The sequence below is a fragment of the Styela clava genome, chromosome 7 (genome assembly GCF_964204865.1).
Source record: "Styela clava chromosome 7, kaStyClav1.hap1.2, whole genome shotgun sequence".
NCBI lineage: Eukaryota > Metazoa > Chordata > Ascidiacea > Stolidobranchia > Styelidae > Styela > Styela clava.
This window is the reverse complement of record NC_135256.1, coordinates 8,961,702-8,985,579: the sequence shown is the minus strand read 5'-3', so window position 1 is coordinate 8,985,579 and position 23,878 is coordinate 8,961,702. Positions and strand designations below refer to the sequence as shown.

Here is a 23,878-nt window from a genome sequence, read left to right as displayed (position 1 = left end):
TGAGTATGTTTAAAAAAATAAGCGCCCGGGCTATTAAACGAGCAAATACGGTTTTCGCGTAAAATTTCCCCTTCAACAAACGGGCGATTTTTTAGCGACGTTGCGGCCTTGCGGGCTATAATATCGCTATGATTGAATTGTTACGAAATACACGTGCTTGCTTAAACTATGATAATGATGTAACAATTGGTGGTATCTAAAACGCAAAAAGGTAAACGCATATTAAACGTATCAGTATTATTTAAGTTAAGCTTAACCGTTAAAGGTTAAACTATCTCACAGTTCGGCGGGCCATTTCAAATCGTTACGCGGTCGTAATTGGTATGTGATTTCCTTATCTACACTGATAAATATGCCATGTTCTATATATTTAAATACAAATACTTGAGTTAGGAATCACAGTGTATAATCGCACCTCAAAATTAGGGGAGGGGGTTAGGGAAATCACTGCGTAGTAGGCTATATTAATCATTTAAAACGTGTAGGAGAGATTTCTTGCTATCGATTAGGTCAAAAAAAATTCGCGTTATTGTCTAGGTCTTATTTTAAAGGGAGGGTTTATACTAAAATCACTTTTTAAAATTCAGGCTAGGTCTTATTTTCGGGGAAACACGGTAACTACAGGTCTTTACTTAAACCTACGATATAGCTTAAAAAGTTCTCACTATACTTTACTTTTGAAAAAAATTTCATGGTTACTTTAAGATTGTTTTGGAATGTTGGCGACTATAAATAAACTGGTTTACATGTTTGAAACCATCATTTTTATTAAAATTATCCAACTAAGTGCCGCTTATAGGTAGGATACTCCCGTACTAACAAAATATTTCAGCCCTATCGCAGTGTTTGCGAGACTTCATTTTGATTGCTGCAACTAAACTAAAGCCCCTCGAAAGACATAATGACAATTAAGTTATTTCATTTACAACTTTTTTTGGGAACACGACTGACAAATAACACGCAAAACTATGAAAACGAGGGAATAGTTACAACCCTGCTTGAATATCCGTCTTGAGCAGATGCAGAAATTGCAATTGTTGTCACGTCTTTGTTCCCATATTACAGATAGGAAAATAAACAAAGAAATCGATGCACGGTGGGAAATCCAAATGTTGAGTAGCTGAGCGATAGGCTATTGTCGCACACAAAAGATTGTTATTCATATGATTTCAACAATAGAAATAAAAAAGCCAGAACGCAAAACGGAAATTCCGACGCTAGAATTGTCAAACATGGCATTAAAAAAGCCAATCCGGCAACCCTGATTCCGTACGCACAAATTCAGGTGGTGAAGGGAGCCATAACCTCTACGTAAGCCATTCTCCCTTCGAGGCAAGCATTCCTTCTACCAGTAGATGTGAATCTGAAAGTCCATGTAAAGCTTTAGGGACATATTCTCATATATTTTCTAGAGAGAAAATATGAACATAATGGCGGAGTACAAAAAATCAAATCTTGAATATTTTAGATGGTAATAATTGTCTGAAATTTAATATATATTGGAAGATTCATTGCGTTCTTGGGATATGCAAGTGAGAAACGTAATAGGTCGGTAAATAATTAACTTTATTGGCCATAGCCCATGAGTTTTAATCAACCTACAGAAAAACTGATGCCTGCAAAAACTCTTCAAGTGAATATCATTGAGTGAAATAATTTTAGAATAAACAGCTGGGCTTTCCTGTGAAGCACTGCTCTTAATATGCTGAATCCATAAAGATCCCTAAAATAATCAAATAACGTTAACAATTGTGCTGGAGAAATTTGAATCATATTGGGATAACAGTTTCCCATAACAATGAAAATCAAATTAAAAAATACAGGAGTACAAAATATAATGTCTGAATAATATGAAATATTAACAAGATTCTAAACTATTTGCTAAACAGAACAAATATTTTCAAGATAATTACATAGTGGCATCAAAATACATTATATAAATATATGCATTCAATAAATTTTAGCATGCAACATTTACCATTCTAATGAGAAAAGTTATTTTACTAAAATTCATTTAAAATAGATTAGAGTCACACACACCCCCCCAAAAAAGCTGATGCCAGATAATAAAGAAATATTGTAAACAAGACAAAAAAAGCAATGCTTTCGCTCCCATCCTCTCACTTGGAGCGCTTAGTGTTCAAGGTGATATTTTCATGTTTTCAGAATGATAAAAAGGCAATTTAAAGGCAAGAGCAATTTAAAATACAGTGAACCACAGATTTTTTTTTATCGAATTTAAAATAATAACCGTGGAATGCATGAATCAATAAATTCAAATCATACACTAAACATTTAAATAGGTGATCGTCACATCACACAATAGCATTGCCTGAATTATCTCATTTCCCGGTCAAACATTCTTTTTCTCTTTTCTAAACATGAGACAAAGAAACACTTTGTTTATCAATATGTCTTACATTTTTAACTTCAGTGTCTCGTAGAAAAAACTGTACAATATTAAAAAACATTTGCTTTCTTGTGAGAACAGTGTGATTGTGACGTTTCATAGAAAAGTAAGTTGTACTACCTCTTGCTATAACAGAAAGCTGGGCGTAGACAAGAGTTAACTCCCACAACCAAGATGTCATGCACAATATTGACAAACAAAAAATCCAGGCATCATGCTTATATAAGTAGAATATGTATGGTGTAATTGGGTCGCCAAGTCCTGAATTAAAATTGCCCTCAGAGTACATGCTAGCATATAAGCATGAACATATTACAAACATGGTTTGCGTAACCATGACAACAATCAATAATACAATGAAATGTTTATGATTTTTTCTAGCCACACAATTGTTTAAAAACAAGCAATGGTGATCCATATCTAACATCGGTGCTTGACATAATTTGCAATATTTTGTTTTTTGTCCATGTATAATTTCAGAGAAAACACAAAATTCTGAGTCAGAAGCTCGGCCTTCCGCAATATCTAAAACCGACATCGGCCTTCCAGTAGAAGGATCAAGTTTGGGTGTTTTGTTTTTACCAGGGTCAAGAAAAATCAAGAACCATAATAAATAAATGCACAAAGCTGCCAAAGGAGTTACTATTATTATTATTGTAGGACACGGCCACAAAGCACGATGTAAGTGGCCAAACTCAGCCATAGCACAGTGTAATATTCCACCAACAAATGCCCCCATAAATATAGGATTTGGCCATCGACTGATATGATTCATTCGATGACCTTGTTTAACAACGTTATAAACCAGAATAAGACACAGAAGAAATGCAAAGTGTCCACTATAACTATTCATATACATTGAAAGCAGGAAAACTATAGCTAAGTATGAAAAAGGTAAAATACATAAAAAATACCAAGTGTATATAGGGCCTCGTGGTATCTTTTCTGAGCCTGAGTATGAAAGGAGTGTTTTAAATAATCTCTTGTGTGTTTCGGTTCCACCATGCTTAGCAATATCACATGGTGTTTCGCCTTTTTGATTTTTAATACTTAAAAGTTGACATCCTCCAGTGCGCAAGATGATCCAGGCTAATTCACCATCACCTTTTTCGGCTGCGATATGAAGCGCAGTCACTCCTCTGAGATCTTTCAATCCTGGGTCGACTCTATTGTGTCTCATGAGATAATCGATGGTTGCGAAATGTCTCAACTCACAGCTAATATGCAAAATATTTTTCCCAGTATCATCAGGTGTGTCATAGTTTAAATCAGTATGAGCTCGCAGATAATGAAGCATCACAACGCTACCACCATTCGCAGCAAAATGCATACAGTTTCGACCACGCTTGTCAACATGAGATGGATCTCCCCCATTCTTAATCATCAAATGTGCAACTGACACTATTCCTCTTCGACATGCATAATGCAGAGGGGTTTCTTCAAATGAATTTCTTGCATTTGGATTTGCACCATGTTGCAGAAAAAGTCCCACGATTGAAGGTTCTCCAGATAAACAAGCCTGGTGAAGAGGCGTTAGATTGTTCCATCCTTTTTTGTGAAGAATTTCATTGTCAGACAATATCATCTCTCTGCATCGATCCAAATTACACATTCGTATAGCGGTGAGAATTTCTTCATCTTTAGTTTGTTGAACAGGAATCGGATTAACTACAGGAACATAAACTTGTTTTGGATACGACATCGCCTAAGCTAAGATACACTCTTATGCAGAACCTAACCAAGAAATCCACTCGGCTGCACTGTGGAATGAGACACAGCGCGGAGATTGGCAGATTAGATTCAAGATTCGCGGTGGTGCCTGGAGTCAGACACTGGGTAATGAATGAAAAGGGCGTGAATCTGTTTATTTTGCTTTATGGTAATCAGTAATTTATTTTTTCCGCCATTCTAAAGCACACATTGTGGATACACAATACAGAAAATAAGTAATCTAATACTTTAGGGCAAAGGGAGGCGCGGGACACCAAGACTGGTTGTCGAGCAGCGACTTCCATAACCAGTAGTGATGTTACAAAAAATCATGTAATGCTTACCTGTTTGCTGATCTCATGAATTTCTATAGAACCGGTGCGAACCGGCTGAATCCCACTACCGCCCATAAGGGCCATAACCAATATGGCGTTTTTCAAAAGTAATCAACGCTCTTTTTCACTTTTCTTTACTACTAACTCTGGATTACGCTGCGTGGGTTCGCAGGTTCGAATCCCATGCGGGGATCCTTATGTGCGAGAGGATTGCTGGACTCCTCGCCGCCGTTTTACGTAACCGCTGGTCGGTACGGCTTCCCAAACCATCAAGTCCATGCTTCCGGAAAAAATAACTAATTCCATACCCGGCATTGAATGGTACCGTAACCGGACGAAAGGCCGTAGTTTGCCATATAGTTAAGCCGTTTTATCGACATTTCTCTACCCCGGGATAAATATGTAAATTCTATCTATTCTGTCGTAACGGCTATATATATTTTGCTGCGTCCTCTGGTGGCGGAACAGTGGAACACTTATCGTCGTGACGCTACGAACAATGGATGTTTCCCCGAGCACCTAATTCAGCGTTTCTCAAACTGTGTGCCACGGCAAGAGATTTTCAGGTGTGCTGAAAAGCGGAGCTTTTTGGAATTTGAAAAAAAGGCTATTTGTATTACACATAGGCATGCAGTCAACGGACAAGCTTGTGAGACTCGGATATCCAGTATTACAGGGTTTCTCAAACTTCTGATGTTACGGAGACCTTGAAAAGGTTAATTATTATCCAATGAGGCTCACAATAGATTTTAAAAACAAAACAACACATTGTTACTTACCGATTAATGTGCATAAGTTGTTGAAATTACTTTACCTAATTTAAACACTAAACCTTTTTAATGGGATAAATACAAGCCATAAATAAATCTAGATTTCACAGATAAATTATGTATATCAAACTGTGCTGGATTGTATATTAGGCAAAATAAGTACGTGCCCAGGGCACCAAGGAAAATGAGGCACCACAGAAATATCCATTCGCGAACTGCAATAGAATCGCAATGAATGCATTTATAAAAGAATGGGAGACTGATTGAATACCCTTACATTGGTTAGCTAATATTTCATCAGAGTCCGGGGAAATATGACGCGTAGCCGAGACGTAGTATCAAAATCACTAAAAAGGTACATCGCACGCGCAATTTAGATAGATATTAGATAGATAGTTTATTTCGAAAACTCCACAATATGATAATACAAAAAAAATAGAAAATGGAGAATTCTGGAGAGCGAGCAAAACCTTTAAAAAAGTTAAAAACATGATGAGTATTATGTGCCCGCTCACCAACACACATTCACAACAACAAAAAAAAACTTGTTAAACAAGTTTTGGCTTGGGCCAAAAATAAACACACACAAAAATATGCGAATGTAATAAACTTTCGGGCTGTCGTAATCTTTTAAAATACTCAAGCAAATAAGGACAAATTCGATCTGATACAAAGACAACGTGTGTAGGTGTAATGTGATAAGGTGGCGAAAAGGGTCAAAATACCATAAAAACTACATTGATTTGGCATTGGTAAAAATGTGATACAGTGAATCAAGACACATATACAAACAAATCAAAACAATGCTGGTAAATTCTACGCTCAGGCAATTATGAAAACAATTATCAGGAAAACACTAACTGACTAACCACTCGTAAATATGTAGGTTCATGTAATCAATGAAGCCAATGTTCTTAAAAACAGTGAACAAACAAAACAAAAACAATAATACGCCATGAAATGAATATGTAAAAACATTGAGATTTGGTATATATATGTTCATATCAAATCGTTCAAATGCTCATTTAGCCTGTTATTAAAGTCATTGTGGAGAAAATTATTACACATGTGATTATGAAGAGTATTCTGATTCTGTTATATATATCTGTCACCAGAAACATCTAATACAATGCCCATGGTAGCGAAGATCGCCACAAAAATTCGACAAGCAATCCTACACTATCACCTTTGTAATCCCAGAAGCAAACTTGTGTTCCGCTAATCGTGGTATTACTCCAAAGTATCTCATTTCCCTGCATATTGCTACATAAGCCGAAGGTTTGGATATTAGGTGGAGCTGGCTTGGATGATCGTTTCGCTCCCTTCAGTCTTTAAAAAATTAGCACTTTATCACCAAATATTTCTTTCAGCACCAATTGATAAGTTTTTGTATGCAGGTATCACAGAATGCATGAGACATCATCAATTTACCAGTTCTAATCCATTTATTTTGGCTAAAGATCTTTGAACTAAAGAAATTTACACATTTCATCTTTAGTGCCTAGCATGTTTAACTTGTCGCGGGGCTCTTAAGACAAAATTTACGGTGTCTTTCATTTTTTAGGGTGTATGATATCGTTTCAACCTGTTAAAAGGTATAGCGCCGCACCAATTTTGATCTGGGAAGTTTTATAAATTTATGAAACTAAACTAGAGGTACGACGGTCAGTTGGCACAAGAGACGGAAAGGATCAAAATCACGGCACGTCTTTCAGTTTTAGTATTCCTCCACTGAGAGTCAGAAATTTGGTTTGCAGATTCACTCTTTTGAATTAAAGCATTTATATTGTAAAAACCAAATTATAATGATCCACAAATTTAAAACGTGATACTCACACATTCAATAGTTGAAGCAGCGCACACGATAGTCCCAGATGAACGCTTTCAACTGAGGCACGAATAAACCTGCTTTGAATCAACGAAGCATGTTTAATGAAAATTTATTTTTGTGGGTAATTGGCCTCGTCGTGGGCTGCCAAGCGTGACGTCGTTAATTAAGTAAGATTCTAACCCACCCGATCGTTACCAGTAGCGGTAGCTCAGGGGAAGCGTAGGCACATGGTCAGACATCGGGATAGGTATGAGGGTTTGGGGTTCGAGCCCTACGTGGTAGACTAAGTTCTAGGTATGGACCAGTAAGCACGACAAGAAGTAGTGGGAGAAAAAGGGCAGACGAGAGCCTCAGCCAAAAAAAATAGAACAGGAAGGAAGAAATAAATAAATAGCCGGCAGTCAAGCAGAGCCATCCATCAGTGAGCAAGCAAGCAGGAAAGGAAAATAGACATCCATCCATCAGTGAGCAGGAAAGGAAAATAGAATCAGTGAGCAGGAAAGGAAAATAGAGAAGCCGGCGAGCGGAAAGGAAGCCGGCAAGCGAAAAGAAGATCCAGGACGAAATAAATAAGCACGACAAGCAGTTGTGGGAGAAAAAGGGCAGACGAGAGCCTCAGCCAAAAAAAATAGATCAGGAAGGAATAGCCGGCAGCCAAGCGGCAGAGCCATCAAGAGCCATCAAGAGCAAGCAAGCAGGAAAGGAAAATAGACATCCATCCATCAGTGAGCAGGAAAGGAAAATAGAGAAGCCGGCGAGCGGAAAGGAAAGGAAGCCGGCAAGCGAAAAAAAGATCCCATAGCCGGCAACTCAAGGAAAATAGAGAAGCCGGCGAAGCGAAAAGAGGTGTAAGGAAGCCGGCAGGCAAAGTGTAAGGAAGCCGGCAGGAAGAATAAATAAATAGCCAGCAGCTGAGCGGTATAGAGCCAAGTGGAGTCAGCAGAGAGGATTAGAGTGTGAGGAAAAGGAAAAAAATAGCCGGCAAGCAAAAAATAAAATTACATCATCCATCAGTGAGCAGGAAAGGAAAATAGAGAAGCCGCCGAGCGAAAAGGAAAGGAAGCCGGCTAGCGAAAAAAATAGGAATAATAAATAGCCGGCAGCCAAGCGGCAGAGAGCATCCCATCAGTGGCTCACACACTCCCATGAGTGCGCAAGCAGGAAAGGAAATAGAGCCGGTGAAGCGAAAAGGTTAAGTAAAAAAGCCGGCAAGCGAAAAAAATAGATCCAAGAGGAAAGTGAAACAGGTTTGAAGTTGCCAAGGTACCACCAATTTTTTAGATTTCATTACTTGATTGTTTGTACATCACTTGTAACATCATCATTGTTTTTATTCTCCTCCGATTAACAGTAGGCTGAAAATTCATTTATTATAAACTTTGTTGGACTTGTATTTGAGAGGAGTTTACCGCCTCGTTCTTTAATATCCTTTCAAAAAATACACTAAAAGCGCGCATTAACCCAAGCAATACTTACTTTTTGTTGTGGTAATAACTAATACAGGGTCGTCCAACCTTTTTGGCCGAAGGGCCTCGTGCACTTTACTAATACGTGCGCGGACCACTTAACATGGTAGTTATGTTTTAGTTTTGCTACACTGAAAGCAACAATAGCCTCACGCCAAACTTTCACAATTATTGGAACAATACAACTGTTGTTTCCTAGCCATCAATGGAGCGCCATCAGTGGTTATTCCCGAAAGTTTGGCCAAAGAAAAGCCAAGACGCTTGATCGTTTTCATCACAGCTCTCAACAAATCAGTGCCCTTAATTGGGACAATGGCCGCGAGCTCTTCGCTAATTTCAAAATCATCATTAACTCCCCGCATGACGAGCAGTAGACTTGATGTCAGCGCTTCCGTCAGGCGTCAAGAAATACGATGAAAACTTTCCCGCTTTTGCAATTAAAGTTTTTGTTATTGAATTCCTAAGCTCTTCAACACGACGAGAATCGTCTGTCTTGACAGGCTTATTTTTGCAAACGCCTCTTTGCTAAACGATTTCTCAATGTGAAAACGGCTTCGATTGTTTTACGAATATTTCTGCCACAAAGTAGCTCACTTTTATGTATGATGTATGTACGTAACAACTACGGCAGCATTATATATCGATATCTCCTCCCATTTGGTTTCGGTTCGATTCAATGACACTCATGTCTAGTTTGAAAGGGCTGGCAGAGCGCATTTCAGGAAAATAAACAACTCGCTTGTTCACATCTTTTCATACTAAATCGCTCGAATAATAGTTATACGTAATTTTTTTTATTCAATTCTAAAAAATACAGCGCGGGCCACTCGAAATGCTTCCGCGGGCCACGGGTTGGACGACCCTGGTCTAACGTTCCAGCCTGTCTATTCGAAACAACAAAGACTCTAAAGACAATCTATAACAACTATCTTAAGATACACTGTCTCATATTTGTACGTATTGACGATATTCCATTTCTAATACTGTAGTAATGAATAAATTGGAGACATTTATGAAATGAAATAATTGACTTATTATACCGTGAGATTTGATAAATTTTTGTCGATGATGATATTTTCTATTATTTTTTTTGTTAATCACTTTTAAATAATCTGTATTTAAATATTGAGGTGTCTCAAGTAAGGTTATTACTTTTACGATTTTGGTTTTTCTCCGACCTTCGCCTGACCCGTTGAGATGTCGCAATATCTAGGAAGAATTTGCGCCGCTCCGACTGAAGAGACAGTTACGGCGTATCGTTTACTTTGAGACCCCATGTCTGACTGTTGCTTTAATATTTTCTTTCGGTTTTCCTTTGTCTAGCCAACCTGAAGTGAACAGAATTTTAATGCATCAAAAACTAACACAATTCGCCAGTAGATGATATTATATCGTTTTAAAATAAGCTGACGAGCACTACCAAGTTACTTATATTTGAGTGTCATTTGTTTGTCGTGTTTTGATACTCCGCCGAGCTTCTGCCAATCAATCCTCCGATTCGTATTTGATTGTTAGGGAGCCTGACAAGCAGATATCATGGTCATTCCGCAAGAATCGTGTCTGTACATTGCAGCCAAAGATAATATTTTACTGCTGAAAGTATTGCAGTATTCCCTACTGGAACAGTAATTTGTTTATATTATCGTCAAAAGAGTTGACGTCACAAAATGGTAATTCTTTCAAAGCTACGCTTTCTATAGTTTTCCACAGATTGTTCAAAATCCCTATTTTTTCGTTTTGGTCACGCTGTTTTTAATCGTTATCGAATATCCATCCAAGCATTTCCACGTAAAGCATTCGTTCGTATATGAAGGTAAATATTCAAATTAAACATGAGTTTCACTGATAACAAGAAACGTTATTTTATGTTTTTTAAAGACGCTGTTGCAATTGTTGTATGTTCCTAGTAAAGCTTGTAAAATGCAAAGGCTATAAAGAAAAACTTGTGTGAACATTTTAATTATATGTACTTTGCATCACGATTCCCATATCAATAAACGGTTGTTTCATGTTATACCTCGTTTGGACAAACTATACTAAAAGTCATTTTTTCTTTGTCAAATTATTGTCAAATGCCGTATTCCACATGTACAAAGCCCCAGTGTCTTCATTGCTTCGGTGTCTCAGAGACATTTTTTGAGATACAGGGAGTGAAAGTGAAATGGGCTGACAGATGGGTTTATATAAATTGTACGAAATAGCATATATGATTTTCAACGTTGTCTATAAGGATACGTTTTATTGTATGCCTGTCTTGACAGGCTTATTTTTGCAAACTCCTCTTTTATTTCCGGTCATAAAACATTGGTAACCCTAACAATACATTGCTGAACGAATTCTCAATGTGAAAACGGCTTCGATTGTTTTGCGAATATTTCTGCCACAAAGTTGCTCGCTTTTATGTATGTATTATAGAGTTTATGTATGTACGTGGCAACTACGGCAGCTTTATATATCGATATCTCCTCCCAGTTGGCTTCGATTCAAAATGGCACTCATGGCTCGTTTGAAAGGGCTGGCAGAGCGCATTTCAGGAAAATAAACAACTCGTTTGTTCACATCTTTCCATACTAAATATCTCGAATAATAGGTATACTTAATTTTTTTCATTCAATTCTGAAAAATACAGCGCGGGCCACTCGAAATGCTTCCGCGGGCCACGGGTTGGACGACCCTGGTCTAACGTTTCAGCCTGTCTATTCGAAACAACGAAGACTCTAAAGACAATCTATAACAACTGTCTTAAGATACACTGCCTCATATTGTACGTATTGACGATATTCCATTTCTAATACTGTAGTAATGAATAAATTGGAGACATTTATGAAATGAAATAATTAACTTATTATACCGGGAGATTTGCTAAATTTCTGTCGATGATGATATTTTCTATTATGTTTTTTGTTAATCCCTTTTAAATATTCTGTATTTAAATATTGAAGTGTCTCAAGTAAGGTTATTACTTTTACGATTTTGGTTTTTTCACCGACCTTCCCCTGACCCGTTGAGATGTCGCAATATTAAGGAAGAATTTGCGCCGCTCCGACTGAAGAGACAGTTACGGCGTATCGTTCGTATCGTTTACTTTGAGACCCCATGTCTGACTGTTGCTTTAATATTTTCTTTCGGTTTTCCTTTGTCTAGCCAACCTGAAGTGAACAGAATTTTAATGCATCAAAAACTAACACAATTCGCCAGTAGATGATATTATATCGTTTTAAAATAAGCTGACGAGCACTACCAAGTTACTTATATTTGAGTGTCATTTGTTTGTCGTGTTTTGATACTCCGCCGAGCTTCTGCCAATCAATCCTCCGATTCGTATTTGATTGTTAGGGAGCCTGACAAGCAGATATCATGGTCATTCCGCAAGAATCGTGTCTGTACATTGCAGCCAAAGATAATATTTTACTGCTGAAAGTATTGCAGTATTCCCTACTGGAACAGTAATTTGTTTATATTATCGTCAAAAGAGTTGACGTCACAAAATGGTAATTCTTTCAAAGCTACGCTTTCTATAGTTTTCCACAGATTGTTCAAAATCCCTATTTTTTCGTTTTGGTCACGCTGTTTTTAATCGTTATCGAATATCCATCCAAGCATTTCCACGTAAAGCATTCGTTCGTATATGAAGGTAAATATTCAAATTAAACATGAGTTTCACTGATAACAAGAAACGTTATTTTATGTTTTTTAAAGACGCTGTTGCAATTGTTGTATGTTCCTAGTAAAGCTTGTAAAATGCAAAGGCTATAAAGAAAAACTTGTGTGAACATTTTAATTAAATGTACTTTGCATCACGATTCCCATATCAATAAACGGTTGTTTCATGTTATACCTCGTTTGGACACACTATACTGAAAGTAATTTTTTTCTTTGTCAAATTATTGTCAAATGCCGTATTCCACATGTACAAAGTCCCAGTGTCTTCATTGCTTTAGTGTCTCAGAGACATTTTTTGAGATACAGGGAGTGAAAGTGAAATGGGCTGACAGATGGGTTAATATAAATTGTACGCAATAGCATATGATTTTCAACGTAGTCTATAAGGATATGTTTTATCGTATGCCTGTCTCGACAGGCTTATTTTTGCAAACTCCTCTTTTATTTCCGGTCACAAAACATTGGTAACCCTAGAAATACATTGCTGAACGAATTCTCAATGTGAAAACGGCTTGGATTGTTTTGCGAATATTTCTGCCACAAAGTTGCTCGCTTTTATGTATGTAATATGGAGTTTATGTATGTACGTATCAACTACGGCAGCTTTATATATTGATATCTCCTCCCAGTTGGTTTCGATTCAAAATGGCACTTATGGCTCGTTTGGAAGGGCTGGCAGAACGCATTTCAGGAAAATAAACATTTCGTTTGTTCACAACTTTTCATACTAAATCGCTCGAATAATAGTTATACTTAATTTTATTTATTTAATTCTAAAAAATACATCGCGGGCCACTCGAAATGCTTCCGCGGGTCACAGATTGCCCGCGGGCCACGGGTTGGACGACCCTGAACTAATACGTTTACCAACTTTTGGCTGAATTTATCCGGAAATTGGCATACTGGTGGTGGATATCATATTGCATTAACACCACAGTGAAGTCCAGTCAGCAGGTTTACAGCCCAATCGGCCAATCAATCCAATGAACACAAACGGCATGCTATATCTTGAGATCTATGCTGGATTTAATGTGATTTCAACCTCTGTTCCATGTTCACCAAGCTACTCGCGGATCTTTTTTTACCTATTCTGTCTGCTTCGTTTTTGTTTATAATAGGGATGAGTAGTTCTTGATTCGATTCGAGTCGAAAAAATTATCCGATCCGATTCTGAAATCACAAGGTATTCGAAAATGCCCAGCCGTAGCAACCACTATGAGAGTACACTTCATAAACTAAAACAAACAATTTGGACGAAATTAATAAAAACCAAGGATTTTATTCATTAAATGAGTACACACAATACTTCTTCAACGAATATTTTCTCGAAAACAAAAATTTTTTTTTTTTAAAATGATACTACCTCTGATTATTGTCGGTCGTAGTAAACCGTAATTTAATTAAGGAGGAAGTATGAACACAACTAGAATTTATACAAGACGTAGTCTATAGTTATTGAACAAATTTTTAAATTGTAAAATTTTACATAGCTTTGTAGTCAGCTATTTAGCGTTTCCGGCTTCATCAAATTTGAGAAGAAATTTAAAACGGGATAGCCTCGGCGTGAAGTCTGAAATCGTATATTTTCAGTATTCAACTGAATTAACATTTGCATTTTATTAAAGTAAAACCTTTGTTATATAAAGCCCACTGATTACAATACACTAATGCAAATGTCGAACATTTATGTGGGACAAACTAATGAAAATTCCAAAGGATTATCTTTGAAGGTTATTGTTTATATTACATAAATAACTTCTTCATTCTAAAACTTAACGTGATTCTTCGAGTTTCCCTATAGTGCGGCACTTGAGGTGGTTTACTTATCATTTATTATATTTTGTTTTATTTATTTAGGTTTCAATATCTGGAAAGAGATGTCGGAGAAAGTTACATATGCGTAAATATTTGCGTTGTACTTGTACTGGCTGGTCAGCTTTAGCATTTTCGATATGTTGTTCAGGCATGGAGACGGAACCAATCGTCTTCAATATTTTCTGTAGTTGATGTCCTTACTTGCTCTTTCTTGCTTTCTGAAATACAGTTTCCGAGAGTGGATTAGCTAATGAAAATAGTTTGTAAACAAGGAAAGACTTCTTTTATTAAAATAAACCTTGCCGTGTCAATTTTGTGACTTTATTGGTTTGATGTTTATTGGTACCATAAAACGAGCTGATAAATTTTCCTGTAGAAGCAAATATAGAATACTTGCAAGACTGTAGGACGTCTAATCTCAACAAAAATGGAGGGTAATCTTGTTTTGTTTTTACGTATTGCCAATATTAATTTGGAGCAATAGAGTTATAATTTATGCGTTGTGGTATATCATATATACAAGCTAGACGCTAAATCGGAGATATCATTAGAAATGTAAGATATTGTACTAAGCGTCTTTTATATATCAGAAGATAAATGGCTTTTAATAACTCATCTCACGCAAGGACAATATGTGTGTATGGAACGTTCGTCATCTGGCGACCGTCGGACATTGGTAACCGGCTTGTTATTTCAACCTCACTATGTGTCGAAAAATAAAAAAAAAATGTGATAGATGGGAGTACAAAGACTTGATATAAAGTGATTCACACTTGAAACAGTTTGTTATTTTCAACAGGTTTCAAGCACGACCATATGGATTCTTTGAACAGGTACCGTGAATACAAAAAATTTTGGGAGCGACATAGGATTCCCGGAGAATTTAAAGATAAGAGAATGCTATGGACTGATCCAGGGGTAAGATGATAGCCAAGTTAGCGCAATACAGTTTACCAGGAGTTTTTAATTCTTATATATATATATATATACATACAATACAAATTATGTTGTTCACTGCTTGAAGATTAAAATAATGAGCTTTTAGACAAATCAAAGAAAAATGATTATTCTGATTATACATATCAAACTTGAATTAAACCTAACCCTGTTCTAAAATTACTTTTAACTAACGTTTAACTAACTATGTTTTTAACTTGTAGTATCAGCCGATGTTTTCATCTAAAAAGAAGGATAAAAAGACATCTTGTAAGCTTCGTTCCCTTTCTTCAAGTCCTGACAAACAATCCAAAAATAAAAAGGTTGCCAGCGTAACAACAATTTCAATCACAACAAACGGTATTTCTGATTCGAAAACGAAAAAGATGGTCTTGGAAAATACAAACCAACAACAAGTTTCTAACAACGAAAAGGAATCAAGTTCCGTCTCTTTCAGGCTACAGCAAATGAAGCAAGAACAAAAATCAAAGGTTGACAACGAAAACGCAACAAAAACTGAACATAGTGGATCCGATAAGAATAAAATGAAGGACGGTAATCCAAAGAAAACAATAATTGATCAGTCCAAAATATCCAAAGAAAAACTATCCAATGGTCGACATAGCAGTAGTAGCAGTAGCTCCGACAGTAACTAAAAAGTTTGTCTGATGAAAAATTTGAGCAATTTATATATATATATATATTTAAAAATTCATTTTCTCTAATCATTTGTATTTGTTTTTTCAAATATAAACAACACAAGGCAACATGATTGATATGAAATTACCCAGAAAGAAAATCAGTAAAACGGAAAGTAACCTAGTTTGAGCGCGTGTTTCGTGACGCATCTTAATGTTTCATAAACCCAATGCTAATGTTAAATTAATATTACATTTCAATTACTTGAAATATACATTTTTTTAAAATTACCCTCCGAGTTTTTTAATATCGTCATCATCCAATAAAATTCTAGGGATCTCAATAGAAAGTTGCCCCACTTTACCCATTCTCGCGAGTACCGATACAGCAGTCAGGGCAAAAATCAGTGAAAGTGATCCATCTGTATTTTATTGAGCATAAACGTACATTCGTAAAGAGTAATTATGATGTTATGTATGTGTAGCCCCATTCTACTTGTTCTCGCGGATACTGATACAACACTCAAAGTGAATTTCAATGAATTAATAAAGGACAACGTTTGTTCGTAATGGGTAATTGAGTTGTTATGTATTTGGTTATCCTCGTCCCCAGCAAAATAAAGTTACCTGTAATCTCAAAATATATTTCTAGTTATATATATATATATATACGCGAATGGGTATCTGGACAGAAGGAATGGGTCATATTTATAATGAGGTCATATATGATTCGACTTATTATATCGGCTGGTGGAAAGGCTGAATCACCCTATAGAAGTCGTCTCATCTAAAACCAAGAAATTATATCATCTGGATTCACTATGTGGGTAACGCACGTTTCATTATATTATAAAAAAAAAAGTTCGTAGAATGAACTACCATTTTACGACGAAAACTAAAAATTTGTCGAGTAAAACCGTAAACCTTTTATGCACCCTGAAAGACATTATACTCAGGCATGTTTGACATGGAAATGATGTTGTTGAAAGGTCTCGTGTTAGATCAGTTGGAATAGCCATCACAATTGCTCATAGACAAATCAGAAACCTCGATGAAATAACTAAATCCCGTCGGCTAGAAAGATAAATGATTCGCTCTAATAACTGGAACGTAGACCCCTTAACTACCCCGACTCCAGTGCGATCGGCTGGGTTTAACTATTTTTACGTTGCGTCACTCCGTATCTACTATATATATTCGCGCTTCAACTGCTAGTCGGGTACGAAAATGAAATAAATTTCCAAGAATACTCAATAGTTAGTTGACGTTCAAATTTGTTAAAAAATTATGCTGAAAACAGTTTTATTATTGATATTTATCTCGTCGGGATGGTTGGAAGTGTCGTTCTCTACACAAGAAGGTAAATATGTTTCATTTATATAGATGCATTGCAAATGTGTATAACTAGTCATATATATACGAAAAACAGAACAGTAAACGAAACGATATATGAATGGAACAATTGAAATTTATTTCATATCACGGATTAAGCAAAGAAGACCGGTGTAATGTCATCGTTTGACTTTTAACGCAAATGTGTGTGGATAAAAATTAAAAGTGAAAAATTGGAACGAGAGTATTCAGTTATATTATAATATTCACCAAGGTAAGGGACGCACATGAATCTAGAAATTAAAAATATTTGTTGGTTGGTATTGCGAAATAGGTCAATCGAAATCGTGTTAACTTGTGGCGAAATTTCGATGGCTAAATCAATTTATAAAATAACAAGATATGCGGTATAAGTTACTCTGTCTGTAATTTATAAAAACAAATATATATTGAATTCTTTAAATAGGACTCTACATTTTTCAAATGCTCTGTCTTACCCATAGCGCATAAATATACGCACAAAAATTGTCGGATTCCTTGGACATGCTCTAATAAATCTGATAATTCCTAAGTTTGAATGACGAGTGATCTCGTGATGATCAAATAGTGTTATCTGGCCGTACGTGGAAGATTACGTCACTTGTTGCGTCTACTTGAATATACTGGAAAGAAATTGTTATTTTTCAACGTTCAATGATTCAATATGGGTATATATAATGGTTTATCCGTTGCACATAAATGAATGCAAGAATTTGAGGGTTTCAACCAACCTTTCTTAACTATATGGCATATAATTTTAATATTCATTAATGGCTTTGAATTCGGTACTCCGGTAGTGTGTGGACCAGGTTAGGGTTAGGCCATAATTTTTTTCCGATTTTCCGCGTATTTTAGTTCGATTACGAGTTCGGGGACTGTCTGCGTTAGCCAAGTGAATATATCCCCTGCCCATAGGCTTCAGTCCCTTTACAAAACTCGATATAAAGTAGGCGAACAAAATTAGTTATCTCCATATTGATACACGCACTCTGAAGCGCCTTGAATTCTACTAACACATTCAATTCATGCGATGCGTAGGTTTTGAATCATAGTATTAATCCTGACTAAAACAAAATTAATTGAGATTTTATTATATTGTAATTACTTTGCAATCCACACGGAAATTTTGATTATTTTCATACTTAGCAAATGCGTATTGATTCTTGGAATACCCAGTAAATCAAAACTGAATCATGGTGGGTCAAGTTTGTTAAAACATTTTCGTTGTTTTTAAAATCAAATACTCAATTCAGTTCCATTGTGAAGTCATAGGATATTCAATTTTGGTTTTACCAGTCTTATAACCAACACTATGGTTTCGATCTCAACTATTAATAAACACTCTTATCAGAATGAGACCATTTTGGTTACTGACGAAATAAATACTTTATTGAGGGAATGAGGACTAATTAATTAAAACCATGTTCTAGCTGTTCCAGTATCGTGTGGATATTCCGAAATTACATCTAATATAAATAGCCGTATTGTTAATGGCACTGAAGCAGTTCGAGGAAGGTGGCCGTGGCAAGCTATGATATTAAGACGTGAAGCTTCCAACCGATGGTTTCGTCATATTTGTGGAGGGACTCTTATTGCAAAGCAATGGGTCGTTACAGCTGCTCATTGCAATATAAGGTATTTGGAGGGTATGATTTTTGAAGTTACAGATACAGATATTTTATTCTATGTGCAAATTTACTCGGTTTTATGTACAACTTATGAAGCCGATGGTGCTACCACGTCATATCATTTCAGACCTTTCTCTAATAGTCCCGAATTGTCTTGGTTAACACTATCATATATTATGGGTTTATTTTCTCAAATATTAATCGTATTACATACTCAAAAATTCGATATTGCTTTTGAAAAAAAATGCCCAATATTACTACCATTTTAGGCTGGTTTAATCCATCATATATTATTCGAATATCAACTTGGTTATATTTGATATTACGAAGCAAAGTCGTTGCAATTCACAACCAAAGACATACATATAGTACTCGTTCTTCATAAAATTGGATATTAATCGAAATCCTGATGTTGTAATTTAAATTTTGTAAATTTGCATTTTTGTTTCCATCATTAGATACCCACCCTCTGAGTTTCATGTCTCGTTGGGAAGAATTTACCTATCCGACGATAGAAATGAATCATCGAAAATTACCCTTGCGGTTATGTCTGTACATCGTCATCCAGGTAAATAGGCCTAAACATGTTTACTCAAGCGTGTACCCATATGAATGACTGGGGAAATTATAAAACGACGCTATTTGTTACGCTAACGATGTTATTTGCGATAACTGTTAATGATCCGAAAAACTGGTTTAGCTATCGATATCAATAATCTGTGGCCTATATGTGAATTTTATTTCGGTTTAATAAGTTATTCTTAACTTCACAAATATTAACCGACGTCTTATTTCAAATTTAGCATACCATAGGTGGGCGAATGCTCACGACATCGCATTGTTCAGATTGGCGCACGAGTTAACTTTCAACGAATACCTCAAACCAGCCTGCTTACCAACACCATCTACTGAGTTGAAGAGTGGACAGATTTGTACAGTAACAGGATGGGGAGAAACGAAAGGTAGCGTGGAATAGGATGGGGACGTTTATTAAGTCAATATTTTTGAACACCGAACCATCGCTTTGTCCTATATGGAATATCAGTTAATTTTTCAATTTCAATAACAAATATCTTTTACTACTAAATTTTATAAGACGGGACAAATAAATATCGAGAGTATTGTTGACAAATTTATAAATAAATTTTCACGAAGGAACGGGAAGCAGAGATATATTAAGAGAAGCTTCAGTTTCAATCATTGACAGAGATTCTTGCGTTTCCTGGTACCAAGAAGAATTAATTTCCGTTCCAGAGAATCATACATGTGCAGGGTAACTTTTCGTGTTGTATTATATATATATATATGTATATACAGTGTACAGATATTTTGTAAACAACGATTTTATAAAAATTACATTAAAGCGGTAATTGTTTACAAAGAAAATGTGTCAGAATATACTATTCTTCTCATGATACGTTAGTTCTTAAAACAACAAAAAAACCATCGATTTATGTTCTGCTAGTAGATGTCAGCTCTATCAAACTTGAATCCCTTCATAGAGTCAGCCTCTATGAATTAAAGACGTTTACATCGGATGAATTAAAGTACGGTACATCGGATTCACGCTCACACTAAAACTGGTGCAAGACTGTGGTTTTATTGTTTGTACGGAAGAAACGAGAAGTGTACTAAACTTCAGATTAATACAACCGCGTTTATTTATTCAGACACGAAGAGGGGTTGATTGATTCATGTCAAGGCGACAGCGGAGGCCCACTTGTATGTTCGGAAATCGATCAACGTCTGAACAAACATGCATTTGTACTTCGAGGAGTAACCAGCTTTGGATCCGGATGTGCTCGAAGACAGCGGCCCGGAGTTTATACCACCGTATCAAAATACGTTGGATGGATAAAGGCTACACTTGCGGACCATTCAAGTTAGTACTTCTTACATTGCAGTCAACGTTCCCTGTAAGAGCTTGCTTAGTTGCGCGGAATAGAAGGTCATGTAAGCTCCAGAAAAAAGGTCTGCGCGTAAAATTAGAAAAGAACACAACATTTTTATACTTAAGCAGTGCGCGGCAGAACGAAAGTACTGCGCGGGGAATTTCGACCAGCTGCGCGAGCAATATGAATGGGAAGAGAACCGCTTTTAGCTGGTTAACGGTTAAGATTTATAATATGAAAATTTTGCAATGCCGACTTCAGAATTAGAATCTGTGATCTCCGATCGCAGTTTTTTTTTGTGATAAATCAAGTCATATAAATGACATTTATTGACGGAATCGGTTTTACTAAAATACTTTCATATATATGTCGGAAGTACGCTGCATATGTCTTGCAGTAGGTGAGTAGGGTGACCATTTAACTATCACGTGAAATTGCTCTGAAACAATTGTGACGTGACGTTTAAGATCTTTTCCCTGAAATTCCCTGCTCTAGAATGGTCACATTTGTTGCCAGACTCTCGTCGTTGACGGTTGGATGATGTATAAACCAAAGTCGAGATACAAGTGGGATAAACCAAACTTAAAACGAGAGACGATCATGCTCTTGCTCTTGTTCAACATTCTTCGTGATTTTAGTTCAGCCTCTCTTATTTTGTAGCTTTTTCTGATGAATGTACTACAACAAGAACATCTCACATTAATTCAGGTGGTTTAGTAACGGGAAATGGAACAATAATCAGACCTCCAATAAACCCGTTGTCCGGTTTTTACCAATCAAATACGGTGAGATATAGGCTATTAGTTTGAACGAAAAATACCGTGTTGACAGAGATTAGTTCTCATTTATTTGTTCCAAGCATCAAATGTCGTTTTTCTTCGTCGTACATGGATATATCCATTTAATGCTATCAACCGATACTTTATTCGTCTCCAAATGAAATAGTCTAGATCAGTGGGTTTCAACCTTTTCTTTTAGCTTGCAGACCGGTAAAATTTTAAAAATAATTTTGCGAACCGGTGAACTTTTAAATTTTTTTCACATAAGTAAATTGTACAAAAAATCAGCAGTATTTTGATGGCTTTTTCGCTGAGCTCATGATATTTTTTTCAAGCGATATCGAAAACTGTGACAATGGCAAGACTTTATGCTCCCACTTCAACATGGTATCCCAGGAAAACTCAATCTGGCTTTTAATGTTCGCGGCTATGACGTCATAAACTTATGGAAACACCCAGCCTCAGTTCAGGACTCAAATGACGCGGACTGGCGGTTGAGAATCACTGGTCCATACTAGATTTTATAACGTTTATCTGAACTTCATTTTAAATATTTTTATCGACGTCACTACAGATGAACACACATAATGTGTACTTTGAAGTAAAATATTTTTTTTTATTAGACGAATTTTTTTATTTCACTTTGCAATTGTACTAATATAAACTACTATTGATAATAATTTTGATCAAATAACAGGACATTACTTGGGATATAGCGGCGCCACCTGATAAGCACATCATTTTGGAATTCATTTGCCTTTTTAATTTGCAAGGAAGTTTGGGCTCTTGTAACGATTATGTTAACATATCCTCCAAATTAATTGGTGAGTACATGCTTCTTCAAATAGACAGATGTTATTTACGTAAAATTTATGTAGAACCTGTTTCCTAGTCGGTATCGATTTCGCTGTAAATATGAAATTTCATTCCCGAATTTCGAAATTGGTTTTTCTAATAGAACATTCCTAATTGAATGTTGATTGGCGGCGCTTTAAATTATTCATGATTGTCAGTTCACATCAAGTGCTTTAGAGATAACCCACTTTCCGTGTAATTACTTGTGGCAACCTTTGTCGGATATTACTAATATTGCAACTCCGACAGGACATGAAGAAATTTTCTGTGGAATGAGTACACCTTCTCCAATCACGATAAAGCATCATATCACGAGCATTCAATTTCATTCTGATTCCAGCAAGGAAAGCTTTGGGTTCGTATTACGGGTGACATTTTCCAGGAAAGAAACTTCGACGCCAACCACCGCATATCATTCATCAACTGTTCCAATGAAACATATAACTCCTGCACAACAACCTGATTCAACAATTGGCGTAGAGACAACTGTGCGTTTAGCAACTACGCATTCATTATCAGGAAATGGAAACAACATAAATTCTACAAAACCGACGCTCATTTTAACGACGAATACTAGCGAAGCAACAGAAACAACCACTGATCAATTGTTCACCACATATACTCGGGAGAATCTTACCAACCATCCCACTACAGATGCAAAACCTACTACCTTATCCGCTGCAACTAATTTTAATGATGATACAACAAAAAAATATTTGATATACAGCACCTCAAAAATAATTATTCCGTCAACTGTTTATAGGAATACAACAGTGACTGGTAGAAATGAGGAAACTACAACGTATATCATCCCAAAAAGGGTCACATTGTCTTTTACCGAGCCAGCAACAACAACTAGTTCTTCAAAACCAGTTTTACTTTCGACTTTCACCTTGCATGGAATCATGTTACATGCCACTGTATGGTTTCATTTCTTTAAAATCAACGAATATTTTATATGTTTATAATATTTTTGACATCAGGCAACGCCGGCTGAAACAATGAGCAACTGTGTAAACTTATGTGTACTTTTTAATGATGCGTTTGTGAAGATATGATTAAAATATTTGAAAACTGGAAAATATATTTCCACCACACATACACTTGAAGTCATGACACAACCGCACCTATATATAGCTTCGCATTTTAGTGTTTATTATTTCTCAGAATAAGTTTTAAAAAGGTTCTCTGATATACAGTAACATTGTCTACTCATATTGTCAGAAAAAGCGCAAGTTTCCATATTCTCAGATTGTCATGCATGACGATGCTCTTGTTTGAATGAATTTAGAAAAATACCTGGCCAGTTCCTATGCATAAGACGCAATTGCCGGAGGCAAGGATTTGTTGACAGCCGTAGCAGATCAAGGTAATGAAAAATGCTGCTCAACTATAGTTGATGTAAATTTAAATATACTGAAGTAGCTATACACAAGTTATATATAAGATATCGGTGTAGTTATACTGCAATGATATAAAATCAATTAAATGGTTATTGTGTCTGAAATATAGCTTACATATCGCCATTCTGTCTGCACTCGATCACTAGCGTTTCAACGAAAACTGGAGTAAAATAAATACTGCAGCGAACCCGATAGGCTTGAAGAATTATGTTTTCAGTTATTCTAATTCAAAATTGCTGTCACACAAATCTTTTATTTTACTAGCTTAATGGTGAAAATGACTGCAGTAAAGATGAAAACAGTAAAACGAAAAAATGATAGCAATTAAAATTTCAACAACAGTATCACTGTGGATTCTTTTTGAGGTATATTGTAA

At 36.1% G+C, this 23,878-nt stretch overlaps 3 protein-coding genes across 3 annotated transcripts; 2 read left to right on the top strand and 1 right to left on the bottom strand.

Moving 5' to 3' along the window:
• Positions 1-1,755: 1,755 nt before the first annotated feature.
• LOC120329041 (uncharacterized) lies at positions 1,756-4,410 on the bottom strand. Its single transcript, XM_039395651.2, has one exon. The coding sequence runs from the start codon at positions 4,110-4,112 to the stop codon at positions 2,376-2,378; it is 1,737 nt and encodes a 578-aa protein (XP_039251585.2). The 5' UTR covers positions 4,113-4,410; the 3' UTR covers positions 1,756-2,375.
• Positions 4,411-13,519: 9,109 nt separating this feature from the next.
• Positions 13,520-15,675, top strand: LOC120329091 (uncharacterized). The gene is made up of 3 exons (XM_039395711.2): positions 13,520-14,434; positions 14,800-14,918; positions 15,161-15,675. Exons 1-3 carry the CDS (start codon positions 14,428-14,430, stop codon positions 15,590-15,592), a joined length of 558 nt encoding a protein of 185 aa, XP_039251645.2. The 5' UTR covers positions 13,520-14,427; the 3' UTR covers positions 15,593-15,675.
• A 1,046-nt stretch (positions 15,676-16,721) lies between these two features.
• Positions 16,722-23,607, top strand: LOC120329037 (ovochymase-2-like). The gene is made up of 9 exons (XM_039395646.2): positions 16,722-16,934; positions 18,376-18,580; positions 19,032-19,141; positions 19,377-19,535; positions 19,729-19,846; positions 20,244-20,455; positions 21,126-21,250; positions 21,942-22,068; positions 22,349-23,607. The coding sequence occupies exons 1-9, from the start codon at positions 16,862-16,864 to the stop codon at positions 23,065-23,067; spliced, it is 1,848 nt and encodes a 615-aa protein (XP_039251580.2). The 5' UTR covers positions 16,722-16,861; the 3' UTR covers positions 23,068-23,607.
• Positions 23,608-23,878: the final 271 nt, after the last annotated feature.

Bases quoted from the DNA above. Each gene is read 5' to 3' on its own strand.
- LOC120329041 (XM_039395651.2), bottom strand. From the start codon at position 4,112: ATGTCGTATCCAAAACAAGTTTATGTTCCTGTAGTTAATCCGATTCCT.
- LOC120329091 (XM_039395711.2), top strand. The intron at 14,919-15,160 runs GTAAGATGATAG...TTTAACTTGTAG, and splicing joins TGCTATGGACTGATCCAGGG to TATCAGCCGATGTTTTCATC.
- LOC120329037 (XM_039395646.2), top strand. From the start codon at position 16,862: ATGCTGAAAACAGTTTTATTATTGATATTTATCTCGTCGGGATGGTTG. The intron at 16,935-18,375 runs GTAAATATGTTT...ACCATGTTCTAG, and splicing joins GTCGTTCTCTACACAAGAAG to CTGTTCCAGTATCGTGTGGA. The intron at 19,847-20,243 runs GTAACTTTTCGT...TTATTTATTCAG, and splicing joins GAGAATCATACATGTGCAGG to ACACGAAGAGGGGTTGATTG.